The sequence below is a fragment of the Strigops habroptila genome, chromosome 11 (genome assembly GCF_004027225.2).
Source record: "Strigops habroptila isolate Jane chromosome 11, bStrHab1.2.pri, whole genome shotgun sequence".
NCBI lineage: Eukaryota > Metazoa > Chordata > Aves > Psittaciformes > Psittacidae > Strigops > Strigops habroptila.
The window spans coordinates 1,017,338-1,036,156 of NC_046360.1; the positions used below are offsets into that span (position 1 = coordinate 1,017,338).

At 55.0% G+C, this 18,819-nt stretch overlaps 1 protein-coding gene across 1 annotated transcript in view; it reads right to left on the reverse strand.

Annotated features, from left to right (window-relative positions):
* The window catches only part of MYO18B (myosin XVIIIB), a 61,858-nt gene that overhangs the window by 34,817 nt on the left and 8,222 nt on the right, over positions 1 to 18,819 (reverse strand). Inside the window, exons 12-23 of the mRNA XM_030501404.1 lie at positions 12,333 to 12,503; positions 11,508 to 11,598; positions 9,542 to 9,734; positions 8,368 to 8,448; positions 7,755 to 7,902; positions 7,475 to 7,634; positions 6,181 to 6,364; positions 5,439 to 5,631; positions 4,859 to 4,968; positions 3,198 to 3,263; positions 1,497 to 1,769; positions 224 to 313 (exon numbers count right to left, since the gene is read on the reverse strand). Coding sequence (XP_030357264.1) covers positions 224 to 313; positions 1,497 to 1,769; positions 3,198 to 3,263; positions 4,859 to 4,968; positions 5,439 to 5,631; positions 6,181 to 6,364; positions 7,475 to 7,634; positions 7,755 to 7,902; positions 8,368 to 8,448; positions 9,542 to 9,734; positions 11,508 to 11,598; positions 12,333 to 12,503 — 1,760 coding nt within the window. The remainder of the gene's footprint in view (positions 1 to 223; positions 314 to 1,496; positions 1,770 to 3,197; positions 3,264 to 4,858; positions 4,969 to 5,438; positions 5,632 to 6,180; positions 6,365 to 7,474; positions 7,635 to 7,754; positions 7,903 to 8,367; positions 8,449 to 9,541; positions 9,735 to 11,507; positions 11,599 to 12,332; positions 12,504 to 18,819) is intronic.

An 18,819-nucleotide genomic window follows, 5' to 3' on the forward strand; every position in this document is an offset into this window, starting at 1 on the left:
ATCCTGGGAACAGCCCATTCCCAAGGTGTCTGAGCTGCTCTCTGGGTGCAACCATCTGCTGCTGAGGCAGGCAGGATCCTACCCAGCACAGACCCTGCAGTGACGCTGGTCCTGAGTGCTGCAATCAGGATCTGTGGCAGAGGCATTTTGGGGGCTCAATAGAGGTGGTTTTGGGGCTTTACGGAGGTGTTTCAGGGCTCTACAGAGGTGGTTTGGGCTCTACCTTGCTCTCCAGCTTCTCTGCAGCCTGCCTGAGCTCGCTGCATTCCTGCTCAGATTTTTCCAGCTTCCTTCTCAACGCTGCCAGCTCCTCCTAGGGAAGATTGCAAAACAACACACATGGAGAGCTCCAGCATCCCCAGCTTATTGATGAAAACCTCGTTTTCTGTTCAAAATAAGCAGGAGAGACACGGCTGCCTTATTAATACAATTTACCCCGCAACTTTGAAGGCTGCTCACTGCAAATTGCCGGGACTGCAGCTCCTGACATGAATTCCATCGGAGGGAACGTCAGCACTGCTGTGTGCACACAGCACGCTTTGTGAGGAAGCAGCAAACCTCAAAAGCCTGGATGAGCAGCCAAGCGCTGGAATCCTGCTCGAGGAGCATTCCTGGGGCCCTGGCAGGCTATCACAGAGCGGGTGCAAAGGCACCTTGTTTTCTGTGATTCCTTCTCAGGCAGCCTGGCTGTAACAGCAGCGAGAGCTGCTCGGCGCTGCCTTGTCCTGCTTTGATTTCCTGCTCAACACTGAGCAGAAGCAGAACGTGCAGAGTTGTGATAAAAACAGAGGTTAACGGGTGATGGGGCCTGATGGATCCCAGGCGGGTTTGGAGAGAGAAACAGAGGCTTGGGCAGCTTTTATTTCATCTGAACCAGCCTGAAAACATCTTGTTAAAACCTCACTAAGGCAAAAGGAGGAGCAGGACGTCAGGAAGACAGACAAAGAATTTAGTGCAGGTCCCAGATGGTGCAGAAGGGCAAAAGGTGCATGTCCTGGGTCAGCAGGTGCCCGTTAAACTCTCTCATCAGCAGTGGCAGCACAGGGGAAAGCCAGCACAGCGCTGGTGACAGTACAGAGCAGTTCTCTGCCTCAAGGATGTGTTTGGCCGCTCAGCATCCATCATCCCACAGACTGATGTGGGGCATCCATCCACAAGGGACTTGGCTCAGCAGACCCAGTGCCTCGCAGGGGGCATAAGGAGGGCAATGGGGCAGTCACGGCCCTAGGACAGGGCTTTGGCTATGTGGGGACACGGTGCATTTGCTACTGTCCCTCTAAAGAAGGAGAGTTATTTCTCACTTCACAGCAAAACACATTACTCAGGGCAAAAAATGCAGTGCCAAGAACATACGACAGCTTCTAACGGGCAGAAAAACATCTCTGCTCTGACAGGAGTGACTTCTGCCCAACCCACCAGACAGAGCCCCTAAAGCATCCCATCCCACCCCATCCCATCCTGCCCCTTCCCAACCCATCCCACCCCTTGGTACATACTTCTTTAGCCCGAAGCTGCTCCTCCGCGAGGTTAACGCTGAGCAGGGGCCGCACACGGCTCAGCAGCTGCCACCAGGGCCAGTGCCTGACTGCCTGGAACACCACCAGGTTCTTCTGGATGCAGCGGGTGGCCAGGCGCTGGATCTTCAACCTCTTGAACGTCTGGCGGCTGAGGAAGCCCTTGCACGCAGCCTGGAGCAGGATCATCTTCTGGGCTATCAGCTTGTCACGTTGCTTCTCCAGTCGCGAGATGACTCCTGGCTTCAGGAAAACCTGACAGCAAGAAACAGACATTCAGGATGGGGCCTGAAACCTGCCCACAGCCAGTGGGATGTATTTATGGCTAACACCCAGCAGCCTTCCCAGAGACCTGCAGGAGACTGAATGTCCTTGGACCAGTGCATGCGACAACTGCACCAGCCTTAGAGCAGCTCCAGTGCCTAAAGGGGCTCCAGGAAACCTGGAGAGGGGCTTTGGACAAGGGCCTGTAGGGACAGGACAAGGGGAATGGCTTTAACCTGCCAGAGGGGAGATTGAGATGAGCTCTGAGGCAGAAGCTCTTCCCTGTGAGGGTGCTGAGGCGCTGGCACAGGGTGCCCGGAGAAGCTGTGGCTGCCCCATCCCTGGCAGTGTTCAAGGCCAGGTTGGACACAGGGGCTTGGAGCAACCTGCTCTAGTGGAAGGTGTCCCTGCCCGTGGCAGGGGGTTGGAGCTGGAGGAGCTTTAAGGTCCCTTCCAACACAAACCAGTCTGTGATTCCATGATACAGATTTGCTGATGGCATCAAATTCAGCCTGTATCAATCTCTCAGTGAAAAATCTCTGTCATTGCCTGGGGAAGCTCTCGGTACATGGGACTGATCCCTCTGACTACTGTGCCCCATTTGCATAATACAGCTCTAATAAAAACCAAATTACACTCATGAAGCCAGTGGCACACTTAAAGCTGCATTCAAAAGATGCTAAATTGAATCAAAGAACAATTCCAAGGAAGCTCCCTTTCTTGAGATAATGCTATGATTGCTTCACCACCGATCTGATTGTCTCATTAATGTCTGCATTAACTTCACAAGACCGCAACTTTTAGAAGCTAGTGCAAAATCAATGCTCAAAGCAATGGCAAAACTAACTCTCCATAACAAGATGTGACTGGAGCTGCTATTGAGCTATTGATTAAGTACAAGGGTTTCATAGAAGAGGTAATTGCAAACTGCACTGTGCAGGATAAAAGAAAGTTATTTTGTGCCACAGAACTGTGTCACGAATTCTTTCTTCATAGACTCCGGGAGCTGGCAAAATTCAGTTTGCTTTGAGCTTATCACATTTCAGTTCAAACGTTGCTGCCGCAACACCTCAGCTGCCTGGCCCTGCAGTGTTAACCCCAGCCCACCAAAACCACGAGTGCCCAAGCCCCATTAACTCCCAGGAGAGATCAAAGGTAAAGAGGAACATCAATGCCATGAGGGGCCGGATGTCGATAACTAGGTACACACTTCACCCAGGGAAATGCTTTCAAATGTGAATGAGGAGCCTTCTGCTTTGATGTTTGGTGAAGCTTGGTTTCCCAGCCCCCTGGGCATAGCAGAAGAGAGGTTTTCCCTCCAGTTTGGGAAGCTTTGGGCAGCTGGAAGTGCCTGACATGGGAGTGGCTCTACAGATACACACCGAGAGCAACAGGGAAGCAGAGCTGGAGCCGTCATACCTGGCTGCGCCCAATGGCAACGCTGCTCTTCTCCAGATCCAGCACCTGGAAGAGCTCCTGTATGGCCTGTGGAGAAGGAGCACACCATGGAATTGCTCAGAAAACATTTACACCCTGATACGAGCCTGATGAAACAGGGCAGAGACCCCCGGTCCTTACAGGCACTCAGTAAGGGTGCATCCAGCCCTGAGTCCTGGTGTGAGAAGGGCTTTCTGCCCCGGAGGGCCCCGATGCATGGGTGCCTGTGGCTGGAGGCTACTCAGGGGAAGGTGAGAGCCTGTCCTGACCAAGAGTTCTGCCTATGGAGCCAAACGCAGGAGGGAAAGCACCAAATTCCCCCTGGAGCCCACTGGGGCTCCACCAGAGCAGAGCTGAGCCCCTGCAGGGAGGCAAGCAGGAAAAGAAGCCTGAACTCAATTACTCTGAGCTTTGGACCAGCATACGAATGTAGCAGCCAGCAACATCACACATTTCCCTGGGGCAGCCAACACTATCTGGACAAACGGATGATTTGAAAACCCCAGAGCTCCCAAAATTGAAACAAAACCCCTCCACTAATGCTTCACTCCATACAACAGCCTCTGGAGGCCACACACATCTCCTCCATGAAGGATTATTTCACCACGGCCCCTGAAGCACCTTGCTGCAGCAGAACTGCACCCCAGCCTGCAGCCCTGCATGCTCTGGGGGAAGGTGGGGATGCAGCACATGAGTGCATTGGATATGGACCACCACCATGCATGAAACCGTGTGCTGGAGGCAAGGAAGTACCTGCTCCTGTGGCACTGCTGGGACTGGGTCCAGCACAGGGCTATGTGGACAATCCCATCCCATCCCATCCCATCCAGCAGGGCCAGCATGAGCACAAGGTTGGTCATTGCTGCACCATCACCCTCACTCCAGACAAGCATCTCTTGTGCTGCAGTGGCCGAGTTAATGCACTCACTGGGAAGCAGCCTCCAGCTAACACCGTGTGGCAGGAGCTCCAGGGAGGCCAGGATTTTCCAAATCCCTGGTTTACACACTGCTGAGAAGGCACCCTCTGCCTCCTTACAGCATTTAATAACAATATTGACCTTTTCTGGCTGTCAAACTTGTCTTATTAAATCCCGAGTCTTAACTGAATTTGCACACCCTGGCTGGCAGTTTGCACAACAGAGCACGTGCCCATGTTTAATTCATCTCCTCTCGGCTCTTCCCAGCTCTCAGTGCTTCTCACAGCCTGTTCCAGGGGCACGGGGGGGTCTCCCAAGATTCTGCTATAAATTTATTATGAAACAATAAAAATGGCAAATCTCCATCTTCATTCCTGAGCTCCCTTGAATTTCAGGCTTTGTGGGATAATAAATTTATAGCAGAAACTTGGGAGAACCCCCCTACATCCCAGCAACAACGGATGCCTGAGAGAGGCAGGGACTGGGAAGCAGCTCCTGTCGCAGGGCAGGGAGATGCCGGCGTGACCCGTTTGGAGAGAGGACAGCCAGGATCACACAGGGCCCAGGCAATGCCAGCACAACGGCTGCCTGCAGGGAGCTGCAGGAGTTGCTCCTCTTTGCAAAGCAAGCCCTTATGGCATTGGGAAAGGCTGGAGGAGTTCCAGCATCGGCACGGTCCAATGAGGGGCTCCCAACCTGTGCTCTCCATGCCGTCCTGGCACATACCTTGCTCTCATTCGGCACCTCGTAGGCAGAGCTGTGCTTCTTCATGACATCCGGAGCCAAGACCTGGAAGCGCCTTCGGAACTGGGTAAGGAGCAGGCGATCCGCATACCCTGGGGGGACACAGACATCACTGGGGGCTGCACCAGCCTCGGGGCAAGTGGCTCACACCAAACACTGGGGAGGGAACCGGCGGTGGGGGGCTGAGGCAAAGGGTGGCACCTCCTGTGCATAGCAAAAGGCATTGCGGGTGGTGGGGACCATGGAGCTACAGTGAGGGCAGGGTGGAAAGAGTGGACAAGCAGCAGAGATGCGCTTGAGGTAGCCAGACACCACCCAAGCACCTTGCATCATGCAGATGTCCCTGGACCTGATGCGTGGATGCTCCAAAGGGAGCATGGGGGAACCCCATTTGGTCTGCAGCCACCGTGCCCAGGCTGCGGGCAGGAGAGGGGCTGGGAACCCCCACAAAAGCAGCAATACAACCTCGAGGGCTTTCTGAAGTGGGGCTGGCAAGAGGCAGATGATGAGCAAAGCAAGGTGTGGAAGGGCAGCACACACGGCGGTGGGGGTCCAGGCGTACCGATGCGGTGCAGGCGCAGGGCATCCAGGAGCTGGGTCCCCTCCAGCTGTGTCCGCAGGGTCGGCACATCCAGCTGCGGGGCTGCGCCGGGCGGCGCGGGGGGACGAGGCACCGGCCCCTCGGGCCCCGCTTCCGGGAGCAGGCAGTGAACAAAGTGCAGCTGGGACCGTCGGAGGAGGTTCGTGAGCGCATCCTGCCGGGCAAGCAGAGGTCAGCGGGGATGGAGCGGTGCTGGGGACACCCCCCGCACCAGCTGGAGTCATCCTCAGAACCCCACAGCTCAGTGCATGTTAGGAACAGCTTCGGTCCGAGGTGCAAGCCCAGCACACAGGTCGCAGAGGCTGAGTGGGACCCTTCCTGCTCATGTCCCAGGTTTTCTATTGATGGGCTACCAAATCCTACAGGGTTGAGGGTTGCTGAGCGAGGGTTTGCCAGGGACACCCAGGACCTCAAAGTGGGCTGGAAGGGGAGTCAACAGAGACTGTGCTACTCTCCTCAAGAGACTTTAGGCACCTAATTATGGCTGAGGTCAGCAGGAGCTTGGCACGTGCCCAGCAAAGAGGCTGCTCTAGTTGCCCGAGTGCTTAAGAGGATTAAGCGGTGGCACAGCAAGGTGCGTGTGTAATCTGCTTCATGATATGTTTGCCTGGGATGCTTTCCCGTGGCCAGAGCAGCACCCCAGGCTCAGAGCCCTGTGGGACACAGCCCCGCAGTGGGACCCCTGTGGTCACTGTGCACTCACCGCCTGCAGTTTGAGCTGAGCACACACCGACCGCTTCTTCACAGCCGCGAAGCTGCTGGCGAAGGTCTTCCTGACGCAGGCGCTGCGGTGCAGAGCTGCCTGCGAGCGGCCCTCCAGCCCCGCCACGGCGCGGCAGCCCAGCGGCGCCCGCAGCCGCGGCACCACCAGCTCCCGCACGGCCTCGCTGTGAGCAATGAGCAGTGTGGTCAGTGCTGGGGGTCCTCTGCTTCAAAGCCCCTTCCAGGGGGATGCAATCACCAGCATCCCAAATTCAGCATCAGTGCTGCCGCACGGCACCCGGCCATGGAGCAGAGCAGGGTGCCAGGACACCTCCCACCCTTCTGCTCCTCTCTGGTTTGGGCACCAAGCTGTTCACCACTGTTAAAACTTCCCCGAATTGAAGCCAAAATGAGCAGCGAGTGTTTAAGCACAAGGTCAAAGTCCTGCCATGTGCAGAGACATCGGCAGCAGCTCGATTACATTTCAACTCCAATTTAGTACACAAGGTTCCTTGAGGAAGTGGGGAAAACCTGCACCATTGCTGCAAGGGGACGTGACCTCAGGCAGCGATGCTTCATGGCTTGATGCCTGCCCTGTGGCACTGCGGAGCCAAGGACATCGCAGGGTCCCCCTGGTGCCCCTCATTCCCCCACTGCCCACGCCTGCAGGAGGGGACCCCCACTGAAAGGCCAGTGTCACAGATCTGCTGACTAGAAGAAGCCAGCCAGCTCTGATGGGAAGCTGTTCGCTGCGGCGCTATTCACCAGCACCCGGCAGCATCTGCTGTGATCACAGCGTGTACATCCTGCTGTCAGTCAGCCCCAGGGCTTGATGGCTGCGACTCAAATCACTTGACATCTGCTCCCCACACCTCAGCTAAGCTCTCAGGATTCCCACAAAGCCGGGCTGAAGCTGTGGGGGTTTATGGCTTTCTTGCACTGGTGTCAGCATGTGCCCGGGGCTGCCCTGCAGATGGGATCCACTCAAGATCCCGTCCCCACCGTGCTCATGCAAAGCCAGATCAGCTCCATCCCTGCACTGTGCATTGGGCAGGAGGTGGGGGGAACAGGCAGGGACCCCTGATAGCCAGCACCAAGGCTGCAGGTCCCCTCCTCTCTGCTGGGATGCCCCACACAACCCTCTGCCTTCCCCACCACAAGTGGCCTCTCAGAGCTGGGGCAGGTTTGCAATCTCAGCTCTCACCAGCATCATCCCCAATCCAATCCCACTCCCATGGGATCCCAATCCCACTCCCACAGGGATGACAGTGTCGCGGCACCTCGCTCATACTTACACGGTGGACTGCTGCAGCACCTGGATGGCGTTCTGTGCTGAGAGGTTGAACTTGGCTTTGCTGACCCAGCCCGTGAGGTCGTAGCGCACGGGGTCCGTGCCCAGCTGATGGGAGATCTCAAAGTGCAGCCCCTGCTCGCACCTCCGCATGTGGCTGTCCCCTGCAGCAGGAGCCCCACAACCCCAGGAGAAAAGCTGTTTAATCTATTACATGGCCTATTCAATTCCCAAAGCTACACGGTGATGCCGAAGGACGGGCGGCCGAGCTGGCCCCCGCTTACCCTCCTGGTCGGGTCCCTTTGCTGTGAAGTAGGAGCACAGGCGGTCAAAGGCGGTGCCATCCCCGGAGCCGGGGGTCAGCGCCTCCTCGTCCAGGATCCACAGCAGTCCCCTGCGGTCGGATCCCGGGCTGCCCGGCAGCGCCTGCGGCTGCAGAAGGAGATGAGCTTGGGAATGGGGCAGGGGGCTGAAGGCAGCCATGCCAGCCTGCTCCCCCCCACTGCCATCCTGCTCCCCGCCACCTCTGCTCACTGTGTTTCCTGCCCCGGACCAGCCAGAACAGGGTTGGGAAACCCTCCTGGTCGCATCCAGCTCCAAACACCATCACCCTTGAGACCTCTGCAGTCACACAGCATCCCAAAGGGACCAGCCATCCTGCTCTGCAGCAGGGCAGGGGGATGTGCCCTGGGTGCAGGGCTTGACCAGGAGGGGTGCTTGTATTTTAAAAAGCCAAAAAGGCCCTGGGTGATGCTGCACCCTCCCCTGCAACCCCACAGGCTGCTCTGTGCCAAACACACCATGAGGTCCCGCTCTGCCTCTGAAGCCCTCCCTCGTCTGAGCAGGAGGATGCTCCAAGTGTGACCAGAGCAACCAGCTCCCATGGGAACGAGTTACCTGTGAGGAGCTCAGGTCGATGATGGACAGCGTGTCCAGTGGAGAGCGCTCTGGAAGATCAAAAGACACCTCAACATTTTCCTGGAAAACATTATTTAAAAGCCTGCTTCAGTCACGGTCTGGCATCTGAAAGCCAAGAGGAGAGATGTCTGCATGGAGGGGGAGGAAGGTGGTGTGGGTACTGCTCCACTTGGCTCTGTGGGGTTCCCTTCTTCAGCCAAGGGCTGCAGGCGAGGAGCCCCTGCTGCAGGGTAACCCACCACCTGCACCTCATCCCAGCACCCCCAATGTGCCCTGGAGCACGGGGAGCCCCTGGGATGGGCAGGGTGAGCCCTTGCTCCTGTGTGAACCAGGGATGCTCAGCAAGAGCTGCAGCTTCGGTGTCTCTCCCTGGTAACACGGTGAGGTTCAGGTTGGCAGCCTCAGCATGCAAGTGGAGAAAGCAGCAGCGGGGCTGGAGTTTCTGCCTACCAGGGCACGTGCCAGCATCATCCTGTGCGTGACCCATGCTCTGTGACCCAGCTCGGGGAGGAAATGGGTCACTGGGGCTCACAGTGGCAGTGCTATGGCTCAAAGGGAATGTGCTTGCACCAGGGCAGGCAGCAACGGAGCGGAGCCTGCTGAGCCCTCTGCCATTTCGAGCTCAGCCGTATCTAGATGAATATCTATCTAGTGATATTCATCACTACTGGAGAGCACACAGATACTTACTTGGTACAAGTGTTGTGTGAATATTAAGCCATGGGAATTCAACTCTGTTCCCAGGGCTAGAGGTATTAGAGTAACTCCTGCAAGCTTAATAAGTTCATCTCTGCTGGTAGGTTTTTCAGCAGCTTATTTCTGCAATAATTTATCATTTTCCTTTCTATCCTCTATTATTCATCACCTGAGGGAAAACTCAGCTGCACCAGAAGGGCACAAAGTCCCTGAGCTGGAACACGCATACCCAAACTGCTGCCAAGGCAGCCTGGCACCTTGGGAATGTCAGGAATATCCAAGAGGATCCACAACTGGGGCAGTGGGGAGAAGAGAGACCTGGCTCAAGGTGACTGCTCCATACAGACCCCTCATTTCTCTGCAACCCTCCACTAAAGGTACTGAGTTATCTGGTCACACCCTGGCAGGGCACAGGGACCCGTTGTGTCAAAGCCCCATCCCAGCCCCTGCTCCTCACCTCTCTGTACCTCTCCATCTCCGAAATGAAGGTTTTCTCGTAGAAGAGCGCCTGGAGCCGCTCGTGCACGTAGTTGTGGCAGAGCTCCTCGAAGGTCGCTGCTCGCTCGTGGCGCTGGTGCCGGGGGTTGTGGAAGCCGGGGGTGTCCACCACGGCAATGGAGGCCACGGAGAGGTGCGGGGACGAGAAAGACCTGCGGAAAGAGCCACACGCATCATGGGTTTTACCCATGGACATGCCCAGCTCTCCCTTTGAAGGTGACACTGCCTCCTCCCCCCCGACATGCAACACCCCTGGGTGGGCACCATCCCATGTAGCAGTGACCAGCACTTCCCATCTTGCCCTGTCCCCATGTCTCCTGCCAGGGAGCACCCACACCTCCTGACACGGTTCCTTTGCTTCTCCCTTCTCCCTCTTCTTCGATCTACCCAAGCTGAGCATCGCCTCCCAGCCTGGATGGAAGCATAAGGCGCAGACTGCTCCTGACCTGGCCTAACAAACCCTTAACAGTGGGACGGGATGAGAGGGCAGCAAGGGATTCCAACCCTGGGAAACCTCCAGGGCTGTTTTTAATGCACATTTCTGAATCACCATCACATTGTGCTGCTCCATCCCCGGCAGCCCTGCGGCAGAGATTAAAGGATTTCTCCTCAGTGGCACGGGGCAGTGAGGATGCTTCTGTGAAAGCACAGGGTGGAATGAAGAAACAAAGGTATATTTATAAAGTGCTGCGTGCAGATTTCCATAGCAGCATCCTCCTGCAGCTGGGGTTAAAAAGATTCAGGTTCACCATCACCATCAACTCACTGAGGAAGCAGGGTTTTCATGGATCGTGCCTGGATTGTTGTTGCAGTGGTTTAACAGGCGTTGGTGGGCTGGGGTGGAAAATAAAGCTGGGCAAAGCAAAGCTACCTTTAAAGACAAGAGGAGACCCAGGACACATCCCGAGCTAATGCTGTTATTCAGGAGAACCAGCAGCATTTTGCTCCTCTGTCAGCTCTTTGAGTACCATCAGCAATTCCCCTTTGGAGTGTGGTTGCTAGGAATTACAATAAAAATATTATGCAGGTTAAATAACTGCAGGTTAAAATAAACCTGCAGCAGCAACACAGAGTATTTTGGGCACCAGCTTTTATATGGATGCTGACTTCAACAAACTGAGTTGCACATCAGAACTGAGAAAATGGAACAGTTCCTGAGGCCTGATCCTCACCCTGGTGTTAACTTATTCCATTTATCCCAGTAGATAATTTTGTATTTACAGCACCCGAAGAGATACATCAGCCCACAGGGGATGAACTTCCCATCCCGGCTCTCCAGATGAAATAAGCCCCTGGAGCAGATGAAGGTGCTGCCTGCTTGGCCACACCATCACCGGGATGCAGCCGCAGCTCCCAGGGCACCTCGGCAGCTGCTCAGGTACCAGCCCCTCTCACTGACACCTCAATCCTCCCCTGTGATGGAGCAACTCCTGCCACACATCTGCAGGGCTCTCTGTGGGATTCCTGGACTGGTTTGTTGCTCTGCCTGTACTGGTAACCTTGATTTCAGTCTGCAAAGTCACATCTATTATTAATAGGAAGCTGGGCTGCTCCTCTCAGCACCGTGATGCCCTGCTTGGTATGTCTGCTCATGGTACAGCTTAGAAGCTGCAGCAGGAGAGGTGCCAGGTCACCGTGCCAGGCTGCCCATGTCGGCAAGAGGACCAGGACATGTGCTGCCCTGTGCAACATCCAGCTGCAGACATGATGCTCCAGAGGGCCCTTTTTTCCCCAGTGCCGGCAGTCAGCCCTCAGAAGATCCGAGCACCAGCGCATCTCCCATATGGAGATCTTCATATAACATTGATTTAGAGCAGGCAGCAGTTGCCAGCTCCAAGCCTCTCTCTGGAGACCGCCAGAGAAGGCTCCTCTTGAGCAGCCCCTGGAGAAGGAGCCATCACCCGCAGCTCCCAACAGCTCCGTACCTGTTGATTAGCGAAACAATTGCGCCAAAGAGCTCCTCATAGAGACCCGAAGCCATCCCCTCCACGCACTCCACACCCGTCATCTTCGGCCCTGGCACAGGCAGAGAGGAGAGGAGACAACGACACGTCATTTATTTGCAGCACACACAGGGCCCGGCCGGTAGCAGCACCAAGCACAGCACCGCTCCCTTACACAGGCACTGCGTGTCACCCGCCTGCCTCCAGCTCCCCCTGTGCCTCCTGCCTAACGTGCATTTAAGAGGTAAAACTATTGCTGTGCTAAAGGCCAGTTCTTGCTTTTATCAGAATCGCTTGCAGGGGCCTGGCTGTAATTCTGCCACTGAGGATGAGTAGGGTGTGGAAAGTTTCACCTTAAAGCCAGGCATATCCCGTGTGCATGCTGGATCTGCCTCAGAATTAGAGCCATGTATTAATTTGGGGTTTAGAGTGGCTCAGGAGCAGTTTGTCCAGCTGGAGGGCTCCTCACAGGAGATGGGTGCATGCAGCACACCCGCAGCATGGCTTCATTTGTGAGCCCACCCTGCTGCCCTCCTGCTTTGGGTTTTTCCTCCCTTTCCTAGGCAGAACTAGCCTCATTGCTTATGTGCCAGGGACGTTATCTGAATTCACCTGGTTTTCATGTAGCTACATGACAGAGCACAGTTAATAATTAGATTAACATGAACATACTTCAAGGGACCTCACTGCCTGCAAAGAAGAGGGGTGTTTCCCCTCCTGCAGCCACCCTCCACCCTCTCCCTGCACAGGGAGCACAGCAATTCCCTGTCACCCATAAGCAAAGGAAAAGGGCTGCAGCACCGGTACCTGCCGGGCTCTCCTCTGCCGGGGGCAGCCGGCGGCCCCGCGCCGTGACCTGCGCCAGGATCTGCTTGAGGTGGTGCTTGAAGGTGGCTGTGGTGAGCTCCTCCAGGTCGCAGCCCAGCGCCGCCGCCGCGCTGCTCGCACACTCGAACCTCATGAACTGCTTCCTGCCCGCTGCGGAGGGCACAGGGGCAGGACGGGCTCAGCAGAGCCGGGCTCAGCAGAGCCGGCCGCAGACATCCTGCCCGCTCCCATGTGCATCCCCCAAATCACATCAAACCACAAAGGGCTGCTGTTTGCAGTGTGGGATGGGGAGGTGTGGGGATGATGTACCAGTGCACCCCAGTTTCCCTCCATTCCCCAAGGGTGCTGGATCAGCCCTTCCCTCACATCCTCGCATTCGAGGTGGTGAGACACAGGCACAGAGAAGCTGTGGCTGCCCCATCCCTGGCAGTGTTCAAGGCCAGGTTGGACACAGGGGCTTGGAGCAACCTGCCCTAGTGGAAGGTGTCCCTGCCCGTGGCAGGGGGTTGGAACTGGAGGAGCTTTAAGCTCCCTTCCAACCCAAACCGGGCCGGGATTCTGTGATCCTTAACATGCAGTTTCAGACCAGGCGCTGCCCTTACCAGTGCTCAGAGCAAGGACCCTGCAGACACAGCCTGGAAATGCCCTTTGGGCGAAGAGTGGACCTGGGCAAAGCAGTCAGGGAGGGGGCTTTGCCCCCAGCAGCACTTGGATGCTTGGCTAAGACCAGGGTGCAAAACAGCTACAGATCAACCCTTCCGCCTCGAAGGCATGGCTGGTAGGAAGATTTTTAGCATCACCTCAGTCCCCAGCTGCGTAACATCACACTGAACTGAAAGCTTTTTCCTCCTTCAAGTCTATCCACTTCCCCCTGCCATTCCTTCTCCTTCGGGACAATTCCAGAACCTCTCTCAGCACTCGGTCCCAGTGGCCCATCTGGCTGCACTCCCATGAGCAATACATGGGGCTGCCCTCTCTACACACACACTTCTGCTAACAACAGCTGTAAGGCTTTTCTCAGCTTTGCAGGGTGATTACCATATTAAAGGCCGGCTGACTCCGGAAAGGTTGAGAGATTTGTCCCTTGGGCAATCCTTTAGCATAAGAAGACCTTTTTTCTTCGGTCAGGAGGTGGTTCAAAACTTCAAGGATCTCCAACCGATGCTTTTGAACCTATTTTCCCCACTGTAGTGCTCCCCAGGTGCTCAGAGCATCCCTCCTGCTCAGCAAGACAGGGCAGAGAGGAGACAACTCCAAAGAGATGCTTTGAGGCAACTCAGAGCGTGTCTGGACCCATGTGGACACAATATGCCCAGGCTGCTGCTGCCAGTGAGGCATCAGCAATATTGTGCTTTTCAAGAGCTTCAGTGGAGCAAACCAGCAGATGTGTTGGTGGAAGCTGATGGGATTAGGAACCAATCCCTCAAAATCCGGGATCACCTTCCCCACCTCTGGTGATGTTTGCTGTGCCCGAGAGCAGCCTCAGCAAACGGAACCCGCACACGATGTTTACATCCAGCAGCAGCAATTCCAGCTTCATGATTAAAGTCAACAGGGAAACAATATGCAGGATAAATCCTTTTACAAATCCAGGAAGGAAAGTGCTGCAGATGCAGCCACCCAGCACATGGCAGGATGAGCAGAGACGGAGCAGGCAAGCAAAGTCACGCAGAGCCCTCAGGGCTTTTAGGTGGTGGTGGATGAGGAGCCAGCCTGGAAGGATCACATACAGGATGATCCCTTAAAACACAACTGGTGGCTGGTCGCAGGGGTGGGGTGGAGAGCAAGAGATGGCCACATCCTGGGCAGTCCTGTGGGGGACCAGGGGCCCCTGCTCCAGGATGAGGTGATGCACAAAGCAGCAAAAGGCCACGTTTCCCAGGGCCAGCAGCTGGGGGGTTCACAGCACACCTGAGAGAGTCATCCCCCCCTTCCCCTTTGATCTTTTCCCATTATTTCTTATTCTGACTGAAGGCCTCCAACATCAAGGGCTGTGCTGGAGCAGGCACAGGAACCACCTCGACAATCCAGGCTTTGATTTACTTTGCTATCGCTTGTTTTCCTCTGAGCTGGTTGGACACAGGCTCATTCCTGACAGACAGGAGAGCTCCTGGGAAGCAGAGGGCTGCAGGGCCAGGGCTGCCGCAGACCTGCCCCCTGCCCAGCTCCCACAGCAGCATCCTGTGCTCCCTGCTCCAGCATCCCACACCGCCCAATCCAGCATCTTGCACCAACCAATCCAGCATCATGCACTGGCCAATCCAGCATCCTATGCTGGCCACTTCAGCAGCCCTGAGACAATTGAGGGGCTCCATTCCCTCCCAGCCCCAGTGCAAACCCTTCCCAACGGAGCAGTTGCAAGTGGGGAAACCAGTGGCTCCCACCATGCTGCTCCAGCATGGAACACATCCTGCTGCTCCAGGCTTCACACCTCCACAAAACCAAACCACAACTGTCTGACCAGCACGTGGTATCAGACACACTCCATCCCCCACCAGGGGCTGGCCCTTTGGTGCTCCCCAAACTGGACCCTTTCTGTACGCAGCCAGCGAGGGCTGAGTCAGCAAGTCTGGGCGCACGGCCGCTTCTGCATCCATCACCCACCGCGTGCCCTGCAGAGCCCAGGCACCATTTCACACTTCATAAAACATAAAGAGCAGCAGCGGCAGCACGCAGCCCTCCTGGGTGTAATGTGGCCATTGTAAAACACGCCAGCTTTAACACCTAATGGGTAATTACTTCGGCCCATTTCATATTTAAGAGAAGCGATAGGAAAAGACAGGGTCACACCAGCTTCATCTCACTCCTGGGTTTCATTCCAATGTGGAGAGCTGCAGCAAAGCCCGGAGGAGATGGATCCCATGTCCCCACCCCCATCACTGCCTGTGCTGGTACCTGCAAGGTGACTGCCTGGGTGCAGAGGGGAGCTCAGCTCCCCTCCCATGCAATCCATGTGGGTCAGCAGCCCTACTCTCCTGCCTTCCCAAGCCCCCCCGGCTGCACCAAGCACACTTTCTCAGCCTGCCCATTTACTTTCACTTATTTTATCATTAAAACATTTGCCCTGCTAATGGGACAAATAAAAAAGCCCGTTTGTTCCTCTTTATTGCCCTGGGAGGGGACAGGGAGACAGAGGAGGCTCCTCCTGGCTTGCATGGTTAATCTATTTGTCCTGCACTAAATTCTCCAGTCTATTCTCTGTTGACCCATTGCCTGATGTATGACATATTAAAGCCTATACATAACAAAGGGAAGAGCTGTGTAATAGCATGATTAAAGAAATCTGCCATTCTGGCTGCATTTCCCCGACTGCCTGTAATAAAGATGTCAGAGCACTGAACAGATAGCACCGTATCGCAGCAGACAGCCCGCCTGGACCAGGGCTGTGCTGTGACCACATGAAGGAGATGCACCATTAACAGGATACCCACGAGCTTCCCAGACCCCCCCAGCAGCCAGCCAGGCTCCAGCCAGGACTTGGCTATTCCCAGTGTTTTCTGCTCCTGCTTCCCTGGCTCTAAACCCCAGACCACAGCCAGGACACAGGGGAAAAGCAGCTCCCATGTTGAGCAGGGATGCACTGGGGTATAGAAACCCCCAGCATCCCACTGCCCATGGGGCTGGAGCTCTTCTCTGCAAAGCTCAATTTCCAGCAAATCTCCTCATTTTGCAGATCAGGGCAGCTCTGCCCAATTCGTGCTCCAAACTGGGATCCCCCTGCCCTGGGGTGGGGATGACACACATCATCCTGCCTAAATCCTCTGGGCTGGGGAAAAGAAATCTTAAGGACATCCCCCGGTGTACAGAGGCTTAGAATCATAGAATCGACCATGCTGGAAAAGACCTTTAAGGTCATCAAGTCCAACCATTACCAACCAGGCTTGTGGCTGGATGGTCACCGCTGTGATCCAGGCCCTGGACACTGCATCACCTTGGGTTGGGTTTTCCCAGGAAGCCACCAGGCTCCCTCAGGGCAAAACTATTGCTCTCGAGGGCTGCAGCTCCAGGACAGAGAGCCACCATCCTGCCAACACTGCAACATCAGCTGCGCCTCCCTCTACAGCAGGAAAACCCACGTGCTGAAAAGCAAAAGGCTTTAACAGAGAGAGAAAAATGGGCAAGATCGAGAGGCCGGCCCTAATGCAATCCTTCCCAAGAGGCATTTTGATAAAGGATGCAGGGAAACAGAGGAACCCTTCCCGTCAGGAGAGAAGTGGCCTTTCACTCACCCATAGCACAGAGCTGTGGCAGAGCAGTGATTTAACCATAGCCAAGGCCACAGCTGGGTGCCAGTGCCCCACAGCCGCTCTGTGTGGGGGAAAGCAAAGCTGCAGCAGGGGCAGAGGCTCTCCATGGGCATCCTGCTCCCTCCTCTTATACAATCACAGACTGGTTTGGGTTGGAAGGGACCTTTTAGCAACAGGCAGCAATAAAAAATCAGGGTAAATCTGGGCATTGAGCTTGGGTGGAACAAAGAAAAAAGTGTCATTTCCATATCAGTTAAGGAAAGGTCACTACATCTCAGAGGCTGTAAAAAGCAGCAGAAATAATGCAGGTTCGAGGCTTTTTTCTCAGCTCTGGCAAGAAAGCAGTAAGTCACTGAGCCCACTCCTGATAGACATCTACGCTCAGGAAGCTGCATAATTAATGCCCATTGGATCCTGCTGGGTGCTGTCCCTCTCACAGTGTGATGGACATTCCCATTACAAGACTTGGCTGAACAGCTTCCAGCCTCCTGGAAACTTTCCATTCCCAGAGCTCACAGGGAGCTCGAGGGGTTCCACCGCTGCCAGCAGACCCTGCAGAGGCACAGCAGGGCCCTGCACACCAGTGCGTGGGGCCCGGGCTCAGCCCCTCCTGCTCCAGCCCCCTCCTGCACATCTGCCCTGATGTTTTTCCTCTATCACGGTGCTCAGGACACTGGTTTTTTGGCTGTGCCAGAGCATGGTGGGGTTCGGGGTAACCACACTTGGCACACACCAACCACAGCACTGGGAGGACTCTAATGCCTTGCCACCACTGGAAACCCAGTTCCCTCTCTGAAAGGCACATGGTGGGAAGCCTGCAGGAAGCAGGGAGCTGTGATGGTCTATTGTTATAACAGTCAGCAGAATTCACAGCTTGAGGGCGAGCTGAATGCTGCCCCCAAACCCTCCTTCCCGGTTAAAGAGGCAAAGAATAACTGAAATATGCCACGTTCTGCAGCCACAAAGGGTCTAGGAGCACTCAGGTGAATGGGGACCCGGGATGCCCTGCTGGCCCCTGGCTGCTTCCTCACAAAAACCCAGCTCAAACACAACTCAAAGGCAACAGGAGTCACTGACACCGGGATGGAGCCGGCCTTTGAAATACAACCTTTTCTTCTCGGTGTTTTTCTACCTGCAGATGTGTTTTCCATTCCCAGCCAGAGGGAGGGGGCACGATCCCCTCCTGTTTTACTCCTGGATGAACCGAATCTGCAATGAGGTGACAGCCATCAGCAGAAGGTGGGTTTAAGCTGCAGTGAGGCCGTGGTGCCCGGTTGTGCTGCTCAATGCCAGTGAAACCCCAGCGACGAGGCTCCCTTGGGTGAGATTGCAAGGAGAGTATTCTGAATATACAGCTTCAAAGCGCATGAAAGGGGAAGGGAAGAGATGGCTATCAGGAGAGAGGTTTAACCACATTAAAAGAGTCATCGCCCCCACTGAGACTTTTGCTCTGTGCAGCTTTGATCCATTTTTCATCCGTATTTCCTTTCATTTCTCCCCTTTTGTTGAAACACGATGGGAGAATCAATACCAGAGCGAGTGATGCTGAGACATGCTCTGCTTGTTAATCCTGTACCCGAGTCCGCCTCGAAGCCACAGCCCTGCCTGGGCCCACTATTAACATTCCTGCTCGTGCTGAAGTAATTGTGACAAGGTTTGTTGAACACAGCCCTCGGTTCGCTCCCAAGGCTGAGTGACGGGATGCTGGGGACGGAACGTTCGGGAAGTTCAAGCAAACCCTCTGCAGCCAACAGTGACCGTCCCCCCTCTGCCTTGGAGCTGACACACATGTCCCCAAAACCTGCTCTCCTGGAAACCCTGGTGGCAGAAGCACTTTGATTCCTTTGCCAAGAACCTCATCACACTCTTCAGCCTGAGATAGTTGTGTCATACTTTGCCAGTTGGAAGGGCATTTTAGGGGAGATGGAAATGGGGAAAGACAACACCAGAGAGAAGGAGAAGGAGAACTCACATTAAGTGACAACAGCATTCATCCTTTTAAAATAATTAGTATATGATTAATGGCATAAATTACCATAAGATGTGTTATGACATGTTACAGAGACATTTATAAATGTCTACAGCTTAGTTTATAGCAGCCTTTATGCAGCCCTCATAAATTGAAGTGTGTAAATCAATGTGGCTGCCTCTAAAATGGGTTTGAGCACATCTTAAAATAATTTATAAGGAATAAGGCAATTTCTATACACCTGTATTAA